This window comes from Nicotiana tomentosiformis, chromosome 11, assembly GCF_000390325.3.
Source record: "Nicotiana tomentosiformis chromosome 11, ASM39032v3, whole genome shotgun sequence".
Lineage (NCBI taxonomy): Eukaryota > Viridiplantae > Streptophyta > Magnoliopsida > Solanales > Solanaceae > Nicotiana > Nicotiana tomentosiformis.
In genome coordinates, this window is record NC_090822.1 from 27,860,358 (window position 1) to 27,881,987 (window position 21,630).

Sequence of the window (21,630 nt, forward strand, 5' to 3'; positions counted from 1 at the left end):
GATTGGCTCTTCGATTGTAGTACCTTTCGATCTGCTGTTTCTGTGCGGCCATTCGAATAAGGGTGGCTTCCCATTTTTCATATAGCAATTCGAGGCTTGTATTCATAGCCTCATGATTTGACTCTTCCGTTGCATATCGAAACCTGATGCTGGGTTCCCCGAGTTCAACCGGGATTAGAGCTTCAGTGCCATATACTAAAGAAAACTGTGTTGCCCCCGTAATGGATTTTGATGTTGTTCGATACGCCCAAAGGACTTCGGACAATATTTCTCTCCATTTTCCCTTAGTGTCGTTCAATCCTTTCTTTAGATTTTGAATGATGGTTTTGTTTTTCGATTCAGATTGTCCTTTCCCACTAGGATAATACGGCGTCGATAGGATCCTCTTTATTTTGTGATCTTCGAGAAATTTTGTTACTTTGCCACCGACGAATTTCTTTCCATTGTCGCATACGATCTTGGCAGGTATCCCGAATCGGCATATAATGTGATCCCAGATAAAGTCTATGACTTCTTTCTCTCTAATTTTCTCAAAAGCCTGTGCTTCAACCCACTTGAGAAATAGTCAGTCATAACCAAAATAAATTTAGCTTTTTACTTGGGCCGATAGAAGAGGGCTGACGATATCCATTCCCCACTTCCTGAATGGCCATGGGGATAAGACTGAGTGGAGTTGTTCTACAGGCTGGTGAATCATCGGCGCATACCTTTGACATTTGTCTCACTTTCGAACAAACTCGTTTGTATCCTTTTCCATATCGGCCCAATAGTATCCTGCTCTGATGACTTTGTGAACCAATGATTCGGCACCAGAATAATTTCCGCAGGTGCCCTTGTGGATTTCTCGTAGGACGTAGTCGGTATCTCCTGGTCCTAAACATATCGCCAATGGTCCATCGAACATCCTTCTATATAGTGTTCCATCTTCGGTCAATGTGAATAGTGCGGTCTTTGTATATAGAGTCCTCAATTTTTTAGGATCCGATAGAAGCTTCCCGTTATTTAGGTACTCGATATATTTGTTCCTCCAATCCCAGGTCAGACTTGTGGAGTTGATTTCGGCGTGGCCTTCTTTTATTACTGACCTTGAAAGATGTACGACAGTCCCTGAGTTAATCTCGCCGTCTTCGACTGATGACCCCAAATTTGCAAGGGCATCGGCCTCGCTGCTTTGTTCTCGAGGTACATGCTGTAAGGTCCATTCTTTAACCGATGTAGAGTCACCTGTAATTTATCCATGTACCTTTGCATTCGATCTTCTCGGACCTTGAAAGTTCTGTTGACTTGGTTTACCACGAGCAGAGAGTAACATTTGGCTTCGATGACTTCTGCTCCCAAACCTTTAGCTAGCTCAAGACCTACAATCATGGCCTCATACTCGGCCTCATTGTTAGTTAACTTGGAATTTTTGATAGCTTGTCTAATTGTATTACCCGTGGGCGGCTTCAAAACGATGCCTAGATCGTACCCCTTCACGTTCGAAGCGCCGTCTATGGATAGGGTCCACACCCCCGATGATGTACATGATTTTAATAATTATTCCTTTTCGACCTCAGGTACGAGGACGAGCGTAACGTCAGCCACGAAGTCCGCTAAGATTTGAGACTTGATGGCTGTTCGGGGTTGATACTCGATATCGTACCCACTAATCTCGACGACCCATTTGGCCAATCGGCCCGAAAGTTCGGGTTTATGCAAAATATTGCGAAGGGGATAAGTAGTCACCACACAGTCGGGTGACACTAAAAATATGGTTTTAATTTCCTAGAAGCGCTGATTAAGGCAAGCACTAATTTTTCTAAGTGTGGGTACTGGGTCTCGACCTCACCTAAAGTTCGACTAACATAATAAATAGGAAATTGCGTACCTTGCACTTCTCGAACTAGGACCCCACTTACCGTAATTTCCAAGTCTGCTAAGTACAAGTATAATTGCTCGTCCCCTTTCGGAGTATGAAGCAGTGGCGGGCTCGAGAGGTACCTCTTTAGTTCTTCTAATGCTTGGTGGAATTCCGAGGTCCATGCAAAATTGTTGTTCTTTTTTAGCAGTGAGAAGAACCTGTGACTTCTATCTGAAGACCTCGAGATGAATTGGCCTAGGGCGGCTATGTGCCCTGTTAATCTTTGTATGTCCTTAACATTATCCATGACCGTGATGTCTTAGATCGCCTTGATCTTATCGGGGTTGATTTTGATACCCCAATTTGATACCATAAAGCCGAGGAACTTTCTCGAGCCGACCCCGAATGCACATTTCTCCGGGTTGAGTTTCATGTTGTATTTCCTTAGTATATCGAAGGTCTCCTGCAAATGTGTCAAATGGTCCTCTGCTCGCAGGGACTTAACTAGAATATCGTCAATATAAACTTCCATTGACTTACCTATTTGTTCTTCGAACATTCAATTTACTAAGCGTTGATAGGCGGCACCGACATTTTTTTAGTCCAAACGACATTACATTATAACAATAGGTGACGTACTTAGTGATGAATGAAGTCTTTTCCTGATCCTCCAGGTTCATTTGTATTTGATTGTACCCGGAGTAGGCATCGACGAAACTAAGGATCTCGTGGTCGGCCGTGGCATCGATCATGAGATCTATATTCGGCAGAGGAAAAGAGTCTTTAGGACATGCTTTGTTTAAATCTTTATAGTCTACGCACATCCTAAGTTTATTTCCCTTTTTATGGACTATGACTACGTTTGCTAACCATTCGGGATATTTTACCTCCCGAATGCACCCTATTTTGAGAATTTTGGTAACTTTGTCCTTGATGAATGCATGTTTTACCTCGGACTGGGGCCTTCTCTTTTGTTTTACCGGGCAGAACTTTGGGTCCAAGCTCAGTCGATGTGTAGCAATTTTCGACGGGATCCCAATCATATCTAAATGTGACCAAGCAAAGCAATCCATATTTTTGATAAAACAAAATTAGTGAGTTTTTCCCTAAGCTTGGGGGTTAACCCCGTACCCAGGTATTCCTTTCGATCGGGTAGATGCTCGATCAGTACGACTTGCTCCAGCTCCCCGACCGTCAATTTAGTGGCGTCAGAATCCTCGGGGATTATTAAGGATCGAGGAATCCAATAATCATCGTCCTCGTCCGTTCCCTGCTTCTCCGATTGAGTCGGGGCTGGTAGCTATGGTTGCTATTTAGCTTCCTGTTTTCCTGTGGACTCTGATCCTTTTGTTGACAAAAGTGCCGATACCGGTATCACTTCGTTGACCGCGAACATCTCTTTGGCAGCATAATGTTCCCCATACACCATTTTTACTTCATCCGGTGTTGGGAACTTCAGCATTTGGTGAAGGGTTGAGGGGACCTCCCCCATATTATGAATCCAGTGTCTTCCAAGCAGTGCGTTGTATCTCATATCGCCTTCGATCACATAAAACTTTGTTTCTTGAATAGCTCCGGCTACATTTACTAGTAGGATGATTTCACCTTTAGTTATTTCGCTTGCCATGTTAAAGCCATTGAGAATCCGAGCTGCGGGTACAATTTGATCTTATAGGCCGAGCTGCTCTACTACCCTCGATCGAATAATATTGGCCGAACTTCCTGGATCAATTAAAGCACATTTAACCTGAATTTTATTCATAAGGATAGAGATTACCAAAGCATCATTGTAGGGTTGTGAAATCCCTTATGCTTCCTCATCATTGAATGATAAAGCGCCTTCTGGCACATAGTCTCGAGTTCATTTTTCTCTGGTGATTGATACTTTAGTGCATTTGAACACGGGACCTTGTGGAATATCGACCCCACCAACGATCATGTGAATCATGTGCTGTGGATCTTCCTGTTCGTTCTTCCTGTTTGAATCTCTATCTCTGAAATGGTTTTTAGCTCAGTCACTCAAGAATTCTTGAAGGTGACCTTCGTTGAATAGACATGCCACCTCTTCCCTTAGTTGTCTGCAGTCTTCGGTTTTATGACCATGTGTACCATAGTATTTGCATGTTTGATTGGGGTTCCATTGGGATGGATCAGTTTGTAGGAGTCTGGGCCATCTAGTATCTTTGATTCTCCCAATGGCTGACACAATTCCTGATGCGTCGATGCTGAATTTGTATTCTGACAATCATGGTGATTCTCTTGGATTGACATGTTTATAGATGCCACTTTTGCTCATGAGCCCTAGAGAGCTTTGTCTTCGATCGTTCCTTCGATCATTTCGGATGGGATTGCGTTCTGGGCCACTGTTTCTACGATCTGCGTTGTATGGTAGATACCGATCTCTGCTCGACCGGGGTTCTCTGTCGATATCCCTTTGAGTTCTGCCGACGGGCCTATTTGGATAAGTAGAATTGGAAGGGGTCCCCAATTGAATCCACAACCATGATCTATGACTGGTACTGATTACATACATCGGCCCAGGTTACCGCTGGATATTCAATTAAATTTTGCTTTAGCTGTCGTGATGCCACCGAACTTCGTTCGTTCAAACCTTGAGTAAAGGCCTGAACAACCCAATCGTCTGTGACCGGTGGTAGTTCCATGCGTTCCATCTGAAACCGAGATACGAATTCCCTCATCATTTTGTTGTCTTTTTGTTTCACCTTGAAGTGGTACGATTTTCTAGTCACGACCTTTATTGCTCTGGCATGTGCCTTTACGAAGGAGTGTGCAAGCATGGCGAAGGAATCGATGGAATTAGGCGGCAAATTGCGGTACCATATCATTGCTCTTTTCCATAAGGTTTTTCCAAATTTCTTCAGTAGAAGTGACATGCTCATTAGGGTCAGTGGTTTCGTTGTACTTAGGAAATTTTGGCATTCGGAATTTCTTCGGAATGGGTTTCGGTGCCGCACTCAGAGGGAAAGGCTTCTGTACAAATTTCTTTGAATCCATACCTTTTAAAATCGGTGGCGCCCCCGATATTTGGTCAACCCGGGAGTTATATGTCTCTACTTTCTTGTCATTTGCCTAAATTTTCTTTTCTACCGATTCAATCCGTTTAGTGAGCGCCTCGAACATTTTCATAATGGCGGGGTCAGTCCCCGATTCGTTGGCATTCTACCTTTCTGACACAGGCTCGGTCCTTTGAACGACTTCTGGTTCGATCCTACTCGGTGTTCGGTGTTGATTTTGTAGTTGTGCTATAGCGGCATGTTGAGCCTGTAATATTTTGAATATCAATTGGAGACTAACTCCACCATCTTCTCCGCCCTGTGTACCTCGACCACCTGATCGAACTTCCCCGTGTATACTACCTTCGAGCTCAACGCCCAAATTTGCATTTAGGGCGACAATGAACTGGCATCGACGAGATTTGTAATTGGTGCCCCCTCGAGGTCGGCCTGAGGCACCTCGATTCATGGGGCGGCTATGTTGTCATTTTTCCCGTGAAATCCAAGGTTTTTGTCACCATGTCTAGGTGCTGCTTGTGTGTTTGACATGCTTGTCCTGAAAACAAAGATTCTTACGAGAACAAGTGTAAAGTAGTGTGTGTTATTAAAATTAGTATTAAGCTATCACTATTATCCTTAGCCCCACGGTGGGTGCCAAACTGTTTACCTTAAAAATTGGATAACAATTAAGATTATAATATGGTTATAAGGATACGTGATTTCACCTAATACCAATTGATAAATGTGAGGATTAGTAATAGAAATTAACAATAAAGTAAAGCAAACCAGTTTTAGAATGAAACGTAACCCTTGAATTTGGACACCCTCGAACTGGTTGATACAAGAACTATGAAAGTATAACAAGCTGAATAACAATGGTGAGAACAATAAAGAGAATTATATTGCTTTTTGTGTCTCTCAACCGTGCCCTACAAATGATTAGAACCCCCTTTATATAATAGAGAAGTTTCACTTATGGTACAATTCTAATTACAGAAAGAACCCCCATAATAAGCTAATTAATCATTTCTGATTTGATCCATTCCGAGATTTACGCCATGATCCTCGACCAGTCACCGAGATTTATGCCATGATCCTCCGTCAGCCACGAATATCTTGCCTTTCTGTTAGATCCAGGAAGTTCCGAGATTTATGCTATCTTAGATCTTGCTCGATATTTGTCTCATTTGGATTCGATCGCTACTAGTCTCGATCTCGACAGGTATCTCGGTTCTGAGCTCGGTACCTTATCCTCGTGATATGGCCTATTCCGTTACGAGACTGTCATTTGATGCAAACTCCCGATCTCGATCAAACAGTAAAATTGGGTGGGCCAGGATTTAACCGTATATACTTTGTCTCTACCATAGTCATTCCACCTAATCTTTTCACGATGGGAAAAATAGTTCTGGCGGCTCCATTTTAAGATTTTTACAGACCCATTTACTATTTTCTGCAATATATGTAGAATGTGAACAAGAATTAAAGGGATATTGTCCCACATGAAATAAAGAGAAGAAAGTTATTTCCCGAAGAGACATCAGGAAAGGCACATGTTCTTCCCGAATAGGTACCTGCCTTGAATTGCCTTTTCATCTCACCCATTCATTACTTATATAAATATAGAGACACTCAGATTTTTCTAACAAATTTTGCACTCTTCTTCGGTATATTTGCGTACAAATTAAATAGAGTCTATGTATGATTTGTTACTATATTTGCGTTCGACGTTTGCTGGAATTTAAGTACAGATATTCCAAGAACAGTATATTTGTTTCATCCTAGGAGAAAATAATCTAATACCTTGGGTACCGTGAGAGTATTAATTCCTTAAAGACACTAACTGAAGATGTGGGCTCGAAAAATTTAATTAACATTTCTATTTTTTTTGTCTATTTGTTTTCCATTTATTTTGTATATTTGTTTAACACAAGTTACATTTAATGGAAGATATTCCACAGAATTTAGTGTGCTTCCCGTCACAGAGAATTTATACTCACCGTTACACCCTCTTTAATGACCCTCATAATTTACATTAAAGAAGAGCATGATCCTAAGACCTTGTTCCATATGTGCAACTATAAATAGTGATCTCAATTATCATTGCTACTTTCTTGACAAACATACGCTATAATCAATAAAAAGCTTTATACAATTTTACTTTCTTGTTCTTCATTTTCATCACCGTTGTACCCGGAAGCTCTTCTCCCGAATCATTATTCTTCGTGATTTTATCTTCATTTCAAGGCTAAGTGTTGTACATTATCTTAATTATTTCACTATTTCATGATCTAATTAATTCACTTGTCTGGAAAAACCACTTATAAATTTAACTTTACCGTTTGACGGAAAAACAGTTTGGCGATCACCGTGGGGCCTAGGCAGATGTGTAATTAAGTTGATCCTTATCTTTTTTAATAACGTGTTTTGGTTATTCATCTTAGAAAAAACTCATAAGAAATGGCAGAAAATGGTGTTAACAACGCACACAATCCCGAGGTTCAAGGAGACCAGCTTCACCTCGAGGATTCAGTGAGTGACAACTACAATGAGGGAAATGATTTCACGCCAGTCCACGACAGGCGGTACCCACAACTTGTTCGGGAAGCAACCCCCGATGATGCTAAAGAGGAACATGTTGTTGATGCGGTAAAGGTCCTCAAAGAACAACATGCAATCATTCTAGGCCACCTCACGTGACATGATAGGGTTGTGACGGAGTTGAAGTAGGCATTGCCGGGGGATTTGAATAACATGAAAGACGAGGTCTGATTCCTTCCGTCGCTCTCGCGAATCAAACATCGTATAGGGTCGACAACAATACCCCGAGGGGTAAAGTTGGATCTGATGGGGCTGGGGGGAACAGATCTGGCCCCACTAACAAAAATAATCCCTTTAAGAATGAAATCTCATGGTTTATGAGGGAAGTAAACGCCCGCATGGACCAAATTCTGGGTGCACCACCGGTGCTAAAAGGTCCGGACTCAAAGAAGTATACTCAATTTCCATACAAACCAAGCGCGACACTAGAATTAATCTCGAAGCATTTTAAAATGCTCGATGTGCCGAAGTATGATGGAACTTCAGACCCTCGAGAGCATATTACCATCTATACAATGGCAGTGAAGGGGAATGATTTAACTTCTCATGAAATTGAATCTGTTTTGCTGAAGAAATTTGGAGAGACTCTCACCAGGGGAGCCTTGACGTGGTATTCATTGTTACCCGAGCATTCCATAGATTCTTTTGAGATGCTCGTAGATTCTTTTATTAAGGCTCACACCGGTGCTAGAAAAGTGCAGGCCCGAAAGTTCGACATATTCAGAATTACGCAAGGAGAATCCGAGTTGCTGCGAGAATTCGTTACCCGATTCCAAAAGGAAAGAATGTTACTCCCAACTGTTCCTGATGAATGGGCGACTAAAGCGTTCACCAATGGACTGAATCTGATAAGTTCGGACGCTTCCCATAAATTGAAGGAAAGCCTGCTTAAGTTTTAAGCAACGACTTGGTTGAACGTCCACAACCGGTACGAATCAAAGATAAGGATCGAAGATGATCAGGTTGGCTTCCCATCGCCGACAAAAGGATAGGAGAAGAATAAAAAAAATCAAAAGACGATCTCTACACGGACAAACGATCTTTGAGGGGCCGTTTTTCGGCCTATGAAAGGACCGAAGGCCACGATAGAGGCTTCCCATCAGCGGACAAGTTCTCCATCGACAAAAGGATTGATCACTGTCGAAAAAATAGATCATTGCAGGACAAAGAAGCGTTAGTTACGCGGGATCCTTCCTACCCCAAGCTGTCAAAATAAAATTTTGATGTCAGTGTAGTAGAGTTGGTGCCGACAAGTAGAAACATCAAAGAAGCACGGTTCCCAAACTGGGGATTGCCAGCATCTCTGGGAAGAAGTGCCAACACTATTAAAGAATGGGCACCTTAGAGAATTCCTAACTGATCGGGCCAAGAATAACTACGGTCGTAATCGGGATAACGCAGAACCCTCGAAGGCAAGAGAAGATCCTCCTCGACAGACGATCAACATGATCTTTGTGGGGAATGAAATCAACGGGGTCACCTTCTCGGCAGCAAAAAATACGAAGGTATCAATAACCCATAGAAAGAAATTCCGGGAAGTTGCTGAAGACGACATCACTTTCATGGAGGAAGACGTAGACGTATTGTTACTACTGCACAACCACACATTGGTAATTTCTTTAAATGTGCTTGACTTTAAAATCAAACGTGTTCTAGTGGATCCAGGAAGTTCGGCCAACATTATACAATGGATAGTATTGGAGCAAGCTAAATGTAACGACCCGGCCGATTGTTTTGAGAGTTATAGCCCCATTTTCCCCATTTCTACTTATTTTTGTATTATTCATCTATATTATGATGTATCGGGTTAGTTGGTTCGAGTCTGGAGTGGTTTCAGAGTGGATTGAGATACTTAGTCTTTAAAGTAGAAGCTTATGTTGGAAACGTCAACCAGAATATTGACCTATGTGTAAACGATCTCTGATTTGAATTCTTATGGTTCCATTAGCTCTGTTAGGTGATTTAGGACTTAGGAGCGCGTTTGGAATGTGATTTGGAAGTCCGTAGTAGAATTAGGCTTAAATTAGCGAAATTAAAAATTTGGCGATTTTTGGTCGGCAGTGAAAAATTTGATATCTGCGCCGGAATGGAATTCCGGAAGTTGGAGTAGGTTCATAGTGTCATTTGTGACGTGTGTGCAAAATTTGAGGTCATTCGGACGTGGTTTGGATGGTTTCGGCATCGGTTGTCGAATTTGAAAGTTTTAGAAGTTCTTAGGCTTGAATCCGAGGGTAATTTGGTGTTTCGATGTTGTTTTGAGTGATTCGAAGGTTTGACTAAGTTTGTATGTTGATATATGACTTGTTGGTATTTTTGGTTGAGGTCCCGAGGGCCTCGGGGTGATTCCGGGTGGTTAGCGGATTTGTCGAAGTTGGAAAATGCAGGTGAAGCTGCTGCTTCTGCTATTTCCGCACCTGCGGAAGGAATAGTCGCAGGTGCGAGGCCGCTGGTGCGCATGGGGTTTTGCATGTGCGGGCAGTGCTGGGATAAGCAGGATAAGCAGGTGCGAGAAGGCTATCGCATCTACGAACCTGCAGGTGCGAGACCTAGGGCGCAGATGCGGAAGGAAGGAAGAAGGCTGGCTTCGCAGATGCAGCGTGCCACGAGCAAGTGAGCAAGCGCAGGTGCGACAGGTTAGCCGCAGATGCGGAACCTGGGCTCATAAGTGAGTTCCGAACCCGCGATGGATTTTTCCGCAGGTGCGGTTGCGCAGAAGCGAGAAATGGTCCGCAAGTGCGAAAAGCCTGGGCAGAAACCATATATAGAACCCCATCGCGGATTTGGTTCATTTCCACCATTTTCAAGTCAGTTTTTGGAAATTTTGGAGTGATTTGTGAAAGGTGATTCAAGGGCTATCAGTGAGGCAAGTTGCTTGAGTCCTAATACTCGTATATATGGTGATTTTCCGTTGTTTAATCATGTAATTAGTAAAAATGAGGGGTTAGGGCTTGGAATTTTTAATAGTTTAATTTAAGGATTTGAGGGACCAAGTGATGTCGGATTTGGATAAATTACGTATGTATGGACTCGTGAGTGAATAGGCTTTCTAGTTTTGTAATCTTTTTTCAGATTTCGAGACGTGGGTTCGAGGGCTGGGTTTGAGCCAATTTTGGGTTTTGGGCTAATTTGATAGTTTTTCTTATGGAATTCATCCCATTAGCGTATATTGATGGTATTGTACTGATTGTGAATAGATTCAAAGAATTTGGAGGCCGCGTCGAGAGGCAAGAGCATTGCGGGGTAGAGATTTGACCGGTTTGAGGTAAGTAACGATTGTAAATCTAGTCCTGAGGGTATGAAACCCCAGATTTTCGTATCATTCTACTATTTTGAGGTGACACACATGCTAGGTGACGGGCGTGTGGGCGTGCACTGTTGGGGATTGTGACTTGGTCCATCCCATAGCAACTGTAAAGTTGCATATTTTGTTGAAACTATATGATACTTATATGTTTTAGAAAGAGTTTCTGTAAATTGGGCTGAATGCTATGTTTGTGACTTGTGCCAGTGTTGTTTGGACCCTTAGGGGCCTTTTCTTATTATCCTCTCACTGGTTTCGATTGAAAATCTATACTCAGTCTTGGTTATACCTGTTTACTGTATAACTCAATTTTAATTACTTGATTTTGATGCATATAACTGTTGTTTGGGCTGAGCACCCTGTTTTTACTAAAATGCCCGAGTGGCTTGAGAGGTTTATGACTGAGTGAGGCCGAGGGCCTGATTTGTGAGGATATTTAAGGGATCGGGCTGTATGCCGCAACATGTTTGATATAGGCCGAGGGCCTGAGTGACTTATGCCATGATTTGACTTGATATAGCGCTTGGGCTGAAGGAGTCCCTCCGGAGTCTGTACACACCCCCAGTGAGCGCAGGTACCTATTGAGTACGAGTGCCGAGTGCTGAGTGACCGGGAGGCATGAGTGATTGTGAGGTATGACCGAGTGGAAAGAGTGATTGTGAGGTATGCCCGAGTGGCAAGAGTGATTGCGAGGTATGCCCAAGTGGCACGAGTGACTGTGAGGTTTGCCCGAGGGACTGTATATGAGTGATGTTTTGCCCGAGGGGCTGTCTATAATTTCATCATTTTTGCTCACCTTTGCATTTAGTCTCTATTTGAAAACTGTTGAAAAATATCTTTAAATGATTTTACTGGAATTGGGTTTAAACGAGATGTTTTGATTCAAATCCTAATTTTAAAAGCATGTGGTATTTTACTGAGATTTCCTGATATAAACATTATATGCTTTATTGCTCGTCACTACTTCTCAGTCTTTATTTATTGTTGTTACTTACTGAGTTGGTGTACTCTCGTTACTCCCTGCACCTTGTGTGCAGATCCAGGTGTAGCTAGACACGGTAGCGGTTGTTGATTATTCTGGTTGAAGATTTTCTCGGGAATAGCATGGTAGCTGCTTGGCGATCGCAGCCCTTGCTCTTCTCCCTCTTATCTTCCTTTAGTTGTATTTAGCTATTTTTCAGGCTGAGTTAGCCTTGATATTGTTAGACAGACTGTAGTAGATGCTCATGACTAGTGACACCCCGATGTTGGGCTTTTCTTTTCCGCACTTTTGTTTTGATTTGAACTCCTTTACGAAGGTTTTTATGCTCATTAGCCTTGAAATTTTCTTTGAAATGAAAATATCGGTTTGTTTTGGAATGCGTCAGCTTGTCTAGTTCCACAATAGGCGCCATCTCGACAGGTCAGGTTTTTGGGTTGTGACATTAAACTCCACGAAAGCATCATTCCGGCCATAAAGCTACTTACCGGATTCAACCTTGCGAGGGTGACAACCCAAGGAGAAATTATGTTGGCCACGAACGCCGAGGGGGTGATGAAAACGACTCTTTTTGAAGTGGTAAATGGTGACATGGGATATAATATTATTCTAGAAAGACCATGGTTGCACGAGATGAGAGATGTATCGTCAACGTATCATCAGCAGCTGAAATTTCCAACGCCCAAGGGAATCAAAGAGATAAGGGGCGATCAACCCGCAGCAAGGGAGATAAATATAATTTCGATATCCAGTAGCAAAGGGAAGGAACACGCGGCATAGTAACTACATGAATCGACGCCCTCTCCCAAATCGAATGAAGTTAGCCCAGGGGTAGAGGCGTCAGAAGCTTATCAGGTGCCAAGGTATTTCCAGTTACTAGAAGAGATAGATGCAAAAAAATCCACAACAAAAAATCTCGAGCAAGTTGCATTGTTTGAAGAGTTTTTAGAAAGGAAATTCTACTTGGGGACAGGATTGCAATCTGAGCTCAAGTCTGGCTTTATTGAATTTCTTAAATTTAATGTCGATTGCTTAGCTTGGTCTCATGTGGACATGTCAGGTATCCCAACGGAGGTGGTCGTACATAATCTAAGCTTGGATACTAATATCCCTCCGGTAAGACAAAATAAATGCCCTATTGCGAAGGCCAGGAATAAATTCGTCAAAAAAGAGGTAAATTGCTTACTCGGTATCGATTTGATCCGAGAGATAAAGTATCCATATTGGTTAGCTAATGTAGTAGTAGTTCCTAAGAAGAACAATAAATTTCGCATGTGTGTAGATTATAAAGATTTGAATAAGGCATGCCCGAAAGACTCGTTCCCACTGCCAAACACCAACCAAATGATTGATGCTACGGCCGAGCACGAGTTAATGAGTTTCCTCGATGCTTATTCCGGGTACAACCAAATTAAGATGAACCCAGAGAATCGGGAAAAAACTTCATTTATTATGAATTTTTGTTCATATTGCTATAATGTGATGCCCTTCGGGTTGAAGAATGCCGGAGCCACTTATCAGCAGCTCATAAACAAGATGTTTGAAAAACAAATAGGGAATACTATGGAAGTTTATATAGATGATATGCTCGTTAAGTCTTTGAATGCAGGTGATCACCTTAAGCATCTGCAAGAAACTTTTGACATCCTAAGGAAGCACAACATGAAGCTTAACTCCGAGAAGTGCGCGTTCGGGGTCAGCTCAGGTATGTTCCTAGGATTTTTGGTATTACAAAGGGGGATCGAGGTAAACCCGGATAAGATCAAGGCCATCAAAGACATTCTGGATCAGTTGTCAAGCATAAAAGATGTCCAAACCCTCACGGGGAGATTGGCCGCTTTGAGTAGATTCATTTCTTGGTCATAAGAGAAATGCCACCGTTTCTTTATACTGCTCAAAATGAAAAACAACTTCAAATGGACCCTAGAGTGCCAGCAGGCTTTGAGAGATTTAAAAAGTATTTGTCAAGCCCTCCATTACTAGGCTTACCCAGTTGCTGTCAGAAATCGGAAAGATGATACTTGCATCGAGCCACTTAATTACTTGCTTCTTCACGAACTCTTTCATAATGGGATTTAATCTCCTTTGTTACTCAACACTGGGTCGGTGTCCATCTTCCAGAAAGATTTTATGCATGCAAAATGATGGACTGATTCCTTTGATGTCAGTAATTGTCCACCCAATAACCATTTTATTCTCACAAAGTACTCTGAGCAATTTTTCTTCTCGCGGTCAAGCGGGATGAGATAATCACTGGCAATGTCTCATAGTTCCCAAAATAAGCATAGCGCAGATGCGCTGGAAGGGGCTTAAGCTCTAGCCTTGGATCTTCTTCAATAGATCGCTTAGAAGGGATCAGAGTAACGGGTATGTCCAACTCCTCAAATCTCCCAAACCCATGGATATAATTGCAAGACATGTCAAGTACTTTCTCAATTTCTTCCATCATCTCATCTTTACTATCTTCTTCATCCCTAATCAAGGCTCGTTCAAGAGGATCTATGGGGATCATATAAGACACTAATGATGTCACATCACTTTCCACCACAGAAATCATGGATAGCTCTTCATAGTGGGTTGGCAATCTGAGTGATTTATACACATTGAATACATCCACTCGATCACCTACTCTCATCATCATCTTTCCTTCGCATATATCAATAATAGCTCGGCCTGTGGATAAGAATAGATGCCCCAAAATAAATGGGCCTTCCTGATGAGGCTCAGAGTCCATGATAATGAAATCAGCAGGGAATATGAAAGAACCCACTTGAACTAACACATATATAACCACTCATTCAGGATGAGCAAGGGAGCGATCATCCAACTGTAAAATTACCAAGGTTGCATGCGGCTCGACCAACCCCAACTGTCCGAACATAGATAGCAGCATCAAATTGATGCTCGCTCCAAGATCACACAAAGCTCGCCTGACTGTGTGCTTACCAATCGAGATTTGGATAGTGAAACTACCTGGATCCTTCAATATTTGAGGTATCTTTCTTTGAATTCTTGAGCTACATTCTTAAGTGAGTGCCACAGTCTCGAACTATGTCAACCTCCTCTTATTTGCCACTATGTCCTTGATGTATTTGGCATATTTGGGCACTTCTTGCAAGATGTCTACCAGTGGAATGCTGATTTGCACTTGCTTCAAAATATCAAGAAACTTTTTATAGGCCATATTATCCTTCACTTTATGCATTCTTTGAGGGAAAGGAGGTGGTGGCCTTGCAACTAATGGTGGGGGTTGCTTAGTTACCACCTCTTCAGCTGGATTCTCTGACTCCTTTGATTTTTCTGCTTCTACTTCTATGAAAGGTAACTTGCTTCCTCTTTTTCGACTGGAATTCTTCTAACTGTCTCCCATTCCTCAATGAAATAGAATTAATAGATGCCTTAGGATTAGCCTTAGTGCCACTTGGAAGAGCTCAGACTGACCGAGTATTTAGGGCACTAGTAAGTTTCCCCATTTGTGGCTCCAAATTTTGAATCGCTACAGCGTGTGCTGCTGCTTGAGCTTGTTGGTCAGCCATTAATTTCTTCATTAGCTCCTCAAGGTGACTTGTCAGGTTTGTAGGTTGTTTAGCCTGAGGTGGTCTATATTACTGTTGAGGCGTTTGTGGCCTGTACTGATTCTGAGCACCTTGGTTTCTACCCCAAGATAAGTTTGGGTGATTCCTCCAGTTTGGATTGTAAGTGTTCCCATACTTATTTGTCTGGCCGTTATTTACATTACCCACAAAATATATAGACTCTGGATTAACCGGGCATAAGTCGCTCGTGTGACCCTTTCCACATACTTTACAAAATATTTGAACATGTTGCACTGACTGATCTTGTTGCTTGTTAATAACCAAGGTCATCTGATTGACTTGGTTGGCCAGTGTGGCAATCTGCGCTGATAATGCAGAGATGACATCTAACTCGAGAACCCCTATAGATTTTTGCACTGTGTGTTTACCCGTCTCTCCTTGCCAATCCGAATTTCTTTTGGAGAATTTGTTCAATAATGCTTGATATTTCATCGAAGATTTTCTCCAACAATTGAACTCCCGCTGCAACATCCACCACAATTTTTGTCTCAGTATGTAGCCCTTCTATGAAAGTGTGAGCTCACACTTCATTTGTTTGATTGTGATGAGGACGGTCTCAAGGAAGCCCTTTGAAGCTTCCCCAAGCTGAGTATAAAGATTCCCTAATTTTTGTTTGAAAGCGACTATCTCATTTCTGATCTTTGTAGTTTTTCCTGATGGAAAGAACCTTGCCAAAATTTTCCTCGCCAGATCATTCTATGATGTAATAGAATTAGTTGGTTCCACCTTCAACCATCACTTTGCTTCACCCAACATTGAGAATGGGAACAATGTGAGCCCAATATAGTCTAGAGTGACTCCATTAGTGATATAATATCACTAATCTCCAAGAAGTTCAAGATGTGTTATTATGGATCCTCGTGTGGAAGACCTACCCATTCGCATGTAGTATTTGGATCATACTCTGTTTTAGTTCAAAGTGCCCAGTGATTCTGGGCTCCACAATACTGGAGGTGACATTAGCAATGCTGGGCATCGCCACCTCCTGAACAGTCATATGTTGCTCCTCTTCCATGTCCACAGGAAATGAAACAAGTGCTTGAAGATTATTTGTGTCCCTTGCTTCCCTCAACCTCCTGTGAAATGTTATCTCAGGTTTGGGGTCAAAACCTTGAAGTCTATCCTAGCTTCTGACCCTGCACATTCAATGAAAGTTCCTGAGAGCAGAGCAACCAATAAAAATGTTAGACTTGACGAAAAAAATAATTAAAGCAAAAAACTAGAAAGTGGTCAATATTTAAGTCCCCGGCAACGGCGCCAAAAACTTGTTGGCACACGCAAGTATACGTGGTTATACAAGTAATACAAAATGATAAGTTGTGTGTCGAACCCACAATGACTTATGTTAACTACCCACTAGTTTCACTAAGATTATTATTCAGTCAAGTATTACCGAGTTCAAAAGTGTGATTATACTACACAATAATTCTAACAAGTAACTAAATTATCAAGAAATAAAATGGTTGTTGCGTATTTAGTAGAGACAAATATTCCAGGGTTGTGATCGATTCACCAATCCTATTGTGCTCTAGTTAACTCTCCCTTTCATACAATTCACTCATGGTTGCTAATTAATCGAACAATTTCTCTCGTAGCCTTCTTCCAAAGTACTACTCGCCTATTCAAAATATATTAACGCCTAGCCTTCTCCCAAAGTACTACTCGCCTATTCAAAATAGATTAACGCTTATATTTTATGGAATCAATCTATTAAGAACGCATTAAGATTACGATATGCAATTAAGCACGGTGACTAGGTATATTCCTATCCTAACAACAAATCTGCCCCCCTCAAAGTTAAGATCATGCTCTCTTCAATTCTTCTTTAATCTAAACATGGCTTTCCCAAGCATAGCATAGATAGTAAATAAAACTGTTGGCCAGACAAATAAGCAATTAATCACATGATTGAAAAAATAACCATATATTGGTAAATTGTAATCAAGGTTAAGTCAACTTTAAATGATAATATTCATGGCTAAATCACAACCCCGGAACTATGGGTTTAGCCACTCATGATAGTATCAAAACAAACTCACAAGTGTTGAATAATTGATAATAATAAGAAAAGATGAAGAAAACTAAGATATCCTCGCTCCCGGATATTCCTCATGTGTATTTGTTTCTTCAAAGCTGCGTCTCTCCGCTCAAATAGGGTTAGTCTTGCTTTTATACGCGTTCGATAGATCTTGGCCAAAATAACCTTGTCCCGGATAAAGTTGGAGAAATTTTCGTAACCAGCGCTCAGGGCAGCGTAGGGTGCTAGCCCTGGCGCTGGAAAATTAAACATTCTGAAAATGGTGCCACGGGTAGTGTCCCACGCTGCTTGTGGTGCCCCAATGGCCAATTTTTCATGTTTTGCTTCTTGTTGACTATAATCTCGCACATTTCGCCCCCTATCACCTCCGGATGATTCCTGCATATACAAACACCATGAATAAGCATAAATCAATATATTTCACATCCAAAATCCACAAAACATGAAAAATATGAGGCGATATTCATATAAATATATATATTTTAAGCTAAATACCAACGGTTAGATAATCGGTGGCTCTATAGAAAAATTCCCACCAGGAAAATAAGTTTGCTATAAAGTTAAGATTACCCGACCGTTCAAAAGTGCAAACCACTAGAGGATTGTTAGATAGTCCTTTACTCGATAGAATAAATTCCTAAGGGGAAGCAAAGTTTGTTACCGAGTGGAGGATTGCCTAGCAATTCATTAGTGGGATCCTCGAAGGTGCAAGATTCCCAGTGTTCCAATTCACATTCTTCGCATTTGAACACTGGGGGATGGTGATATGAGAATGAAGCAACAATGACTGCCACGTCGACCGGAGCACGGAAATTGGGAACATAATTATGTCATCGGGATCGGGGACTGTGCGGCCAGCCCCGTAGAAACAATTTGTACAAATTAGCCACAAGAAATGGCAATTTCTCTTTAACATAACGAATGCTTATGTACATTTTGAAAACGAAAGGAATAAAGTAAATTCCTTTTATTTTCCATCTTGTTTCTTTTCTGATCGATGAATTGATTTTATCATTTAAAAGTTAAACAAGTATTTCAAATGCTTGTGCAGTAATGAACATGATACATCCTCTTCAAGAGCACAGTAAGCATAAGAGGGGCCTCTCTTATGAAAACCCCCATGTAAAAGGGTTGATTTTGGAAGAATTTATGCCCGGAATCAAAATGCTTTCATGAAAACGACACACAAGGCTTCACATAATAAGACGCAACCAATAAAACTTGCGCAAAACTCTTAAGCAAAAAAGAAGAGAATGCAAAGATTAAAACTTGCATAAATGTTCAAACGAAATAAAGACTCAAACAATACTTGAGAAAAAAAGATGTTCTTATTTATAATAACATGCCAAAATGGCACAAGTACAAAAATTGGAAAAAGAAAAGAAAAGCTAAAGTGCTTCATCTCCGGAACCTGGAGGAAGAGAAGTGTCCTCACCCCAGGGAAAGTGGATGGATCCGCCGATGGCTCAACATTTTGTCCCTCGCCAGTTTGGCCTTTGATGTTCGGTCAGAAATGCATATATTTAACTATTATTGCCTCACATTATAACACTTTTAATCATCTTTTGAGTATTAACTATATAAATTTATGCTTAATATTATATTTTAACTGTGTAGGAATAAAGCGGTATGAAGATGAAGAGATTTGGAGCGAAATTGGATAAAGCGCGGAAGAAATAAAGAAGGAAAATAAACAAAAAAAAGGAGGAAACGGGAGGGGGGGGCACCCGTTGGTGTTTGTCCTCCCAAGTGAAAAAACAAGAAAATGATATATAATTCAATTGCATTTAGAATGCAATTGATGAAAGTAACGCATCGAAGAAACTGAACGTGAAAACGTACTGGATTCGGCGCTAAGGCCAGGGCCTCGCGCTAGTCTGGACGTTGCGTGTGCGAGTTTTCCTATTCGTCCGAGACAATGTTATTTCAGTCCTACACTGCCCCAACTCGTATAAAAGGGGCTCTAAACCTAATTTGGAGAGGATCTAACATACTTTGAATGTGAAGTCACAGAGAGGAACACACCACGCTTGGAGGAAGCGTCTAACTAGTTTATCTTCTCTTCTCTTCCTTTAATCTCATAGTTTATTAGTTCTAGACTTTTTGGGTGCTACATGAACGTTGTAGTTTGAACCTTGAATTTTTCTTATTATTTTATCATATTGGTTTATTTATTCAATCTTGCGCTTAATTATTTGATTGCTTGATCACCAATTAAATACTATCTACGAATCTAGGATTGAACTCAGGAGAGGGAATTTTAGATTGCATATAAGATTGAGTAGAGCAAGATCTTAAACTCGAGTATCGGGAATGGATTTGCGGTTAGGATAAGAATATACCTAATCACCTTGCTTAGTTATTATACGGGAATTATTAATGCGTTCTTGTTAAACCTAATTCCATAAGAATATAGGCGTTAGGTTAGCTTGAATAGGCGAGTAGTACTTCGGGAGAAGGCTACGAGCAATATTAACCCTGTCAATCAATAAAGCAAATAAAATAATTAGACAATTTAAGTAGAAAACTTAACGGGATTGTTAGCTAACCCATAACTCTGGAATATTTTCTCCTATTGAATTCGTCTTTAATATTGCCAACTTGTTTTCTTTAATCTCTTTGTTTGCTGCTCTAGATCAGTTGTAGTTAAATAATCACACTTTAGAAAATCGCTTGAGTAGATTAATTGTCTTAGTTTAATTTAGTGAATAGTTAATCACAAGTCCCTGTGGGTGCGATATCTGGACTTACAATCCTATATTACTTGTCGACCACGTATACTTGCGTGTGCGTTTGGGAGCAACAACCTTCAACATCTTCGCCTTCTGCTTCCTTTTCAGTTCCCGAAGTTTTGGAACCGGTAGCAGGCTCTGCCGGGAGAACATTTTTAGCGGCTAACTCGAGTTCACGGGCCTTAGAAATTTCAGCATCAAAGTCAATGATACCAGCTTTGGCCTCTTCCAAGGTTTTTCTCCTCATGTTGTACATAGCGTAATTTTCTCAATAATGAGGGAAGCCGATTAGCGCTTACGTTCTTCTTTGAGTTGGGTTACCTCGGTAGAAAGGCTTTTCCAGACAGATCTAACGCATCTGAGGCTAACATCAAGGACACAGACAGCTGAACTAAAGATCCTATTGTGCTCGATAGTTTTCTTATACTTCTCCTCCAACTGGGCATGTTTTGCCAACGCAACAACAAGTTCTTCAGTTTTGGAGTTCAAGGCTGCCTCTAAGTTAGTCAATCTTTTAGCGGAGCTAGCCTCACGGTTGGTTGCAGCAATAACGCGTTATGGAATTCAGCGCATTTGGCCCTGGCTTATTCAAATCTAACCCTCAGTGGGCCAATCTCTTGGATAAAGGTTATCACTTCTTGCTTGCTTTACTGCAAACGAGGCTCCAATAAAATAGCCTCAGCAGCTTTGGTCTCCAATTATGAGACACGAGCGTCCGTTTGCTCCCGCTCGGCCAAAAGTTGATCCTGTGTGGAGGTAAGTTCTTCCTTTTCCCGAATCAATCTTTGGAGGCCCTCGAAAGCAGGAAAATTGGAATACAAAGCAAGAAAGGCAAACATAGGATATTTTCAGGCAAAAGCAAAAGCAGTAACAAGGGAAGTAAGGAATATACCGCTTCGGCGTTGTGCACGGCATTGTTCAACATACACTCTCGAGAGAGAGCCTGTATCTTTTCCCGATCTTTCTATGAAGCCAAAGGCTTCTTATACTTAGCAAGTTCCACCGGTCAGGATAGAAAATTTCATCCGGTGGAGACCGAGAAAGTAATGCTCCTCCTCCTTTATGGATCTTCTGAGGGGGGAGCATAGTTTTGCCTCAAATTCACATGAACTGGGGACTGGGGGAGAGGGACACCCTCTTCTCTGGAAGACGCGGCTGCTGGAGATGATGTAGCAGTTGCTGGTGTTGATGAAGATAGGGAAGAAGCTGATGGAGTTGAAGAGTGAGAAGCAGCTGCAACAAGCGCAGTGCTGGTTATTGGTTTCTCATCAGTAGAGGATAGAAGGGACCCGGTACTCAGCCCCAAAATATCGGGCGCGACGATTGGGACACGGAAGCGGGATTTGACATTTTCCACCATTTCATACCCCTCCCAGAGCTCCGAGACATCGTCCTCAACTGGTGTAACTAACTCAACATATTGAACAGTCTGTTGAGTTAAGAAATGTCGTCGTCTTCTATGTAGAGAAGCTCCGTCCTCGCTAGCTTCTCCATCATCGTTAATCATCACGGTATCAATGGGCGGCCCA

The 21,630-nt window shown here is 41.6% G+C and overlaps 1 protein-coding gene across 1 annotated transcript; it reads left to right on the top strand.

The window, feature by feature from the left end:
- Positions 1-7,793: 7,793 nt before the first annotated feature.
- LOC138901180 (uncharacterized) lies at positions 7,794-8,354 on the top strand. The gene has a single exon (XM_070188925.1). The coding sequence runs from the start codon at positions 7,794-7,796 to the stop codon at positions 8,352-8,354; it is 561 nt and encodes a 186-aa protein (XP_070045026.1).
- Positions 8,355-21,630: the final 13,276 nt, after the last annotated feature.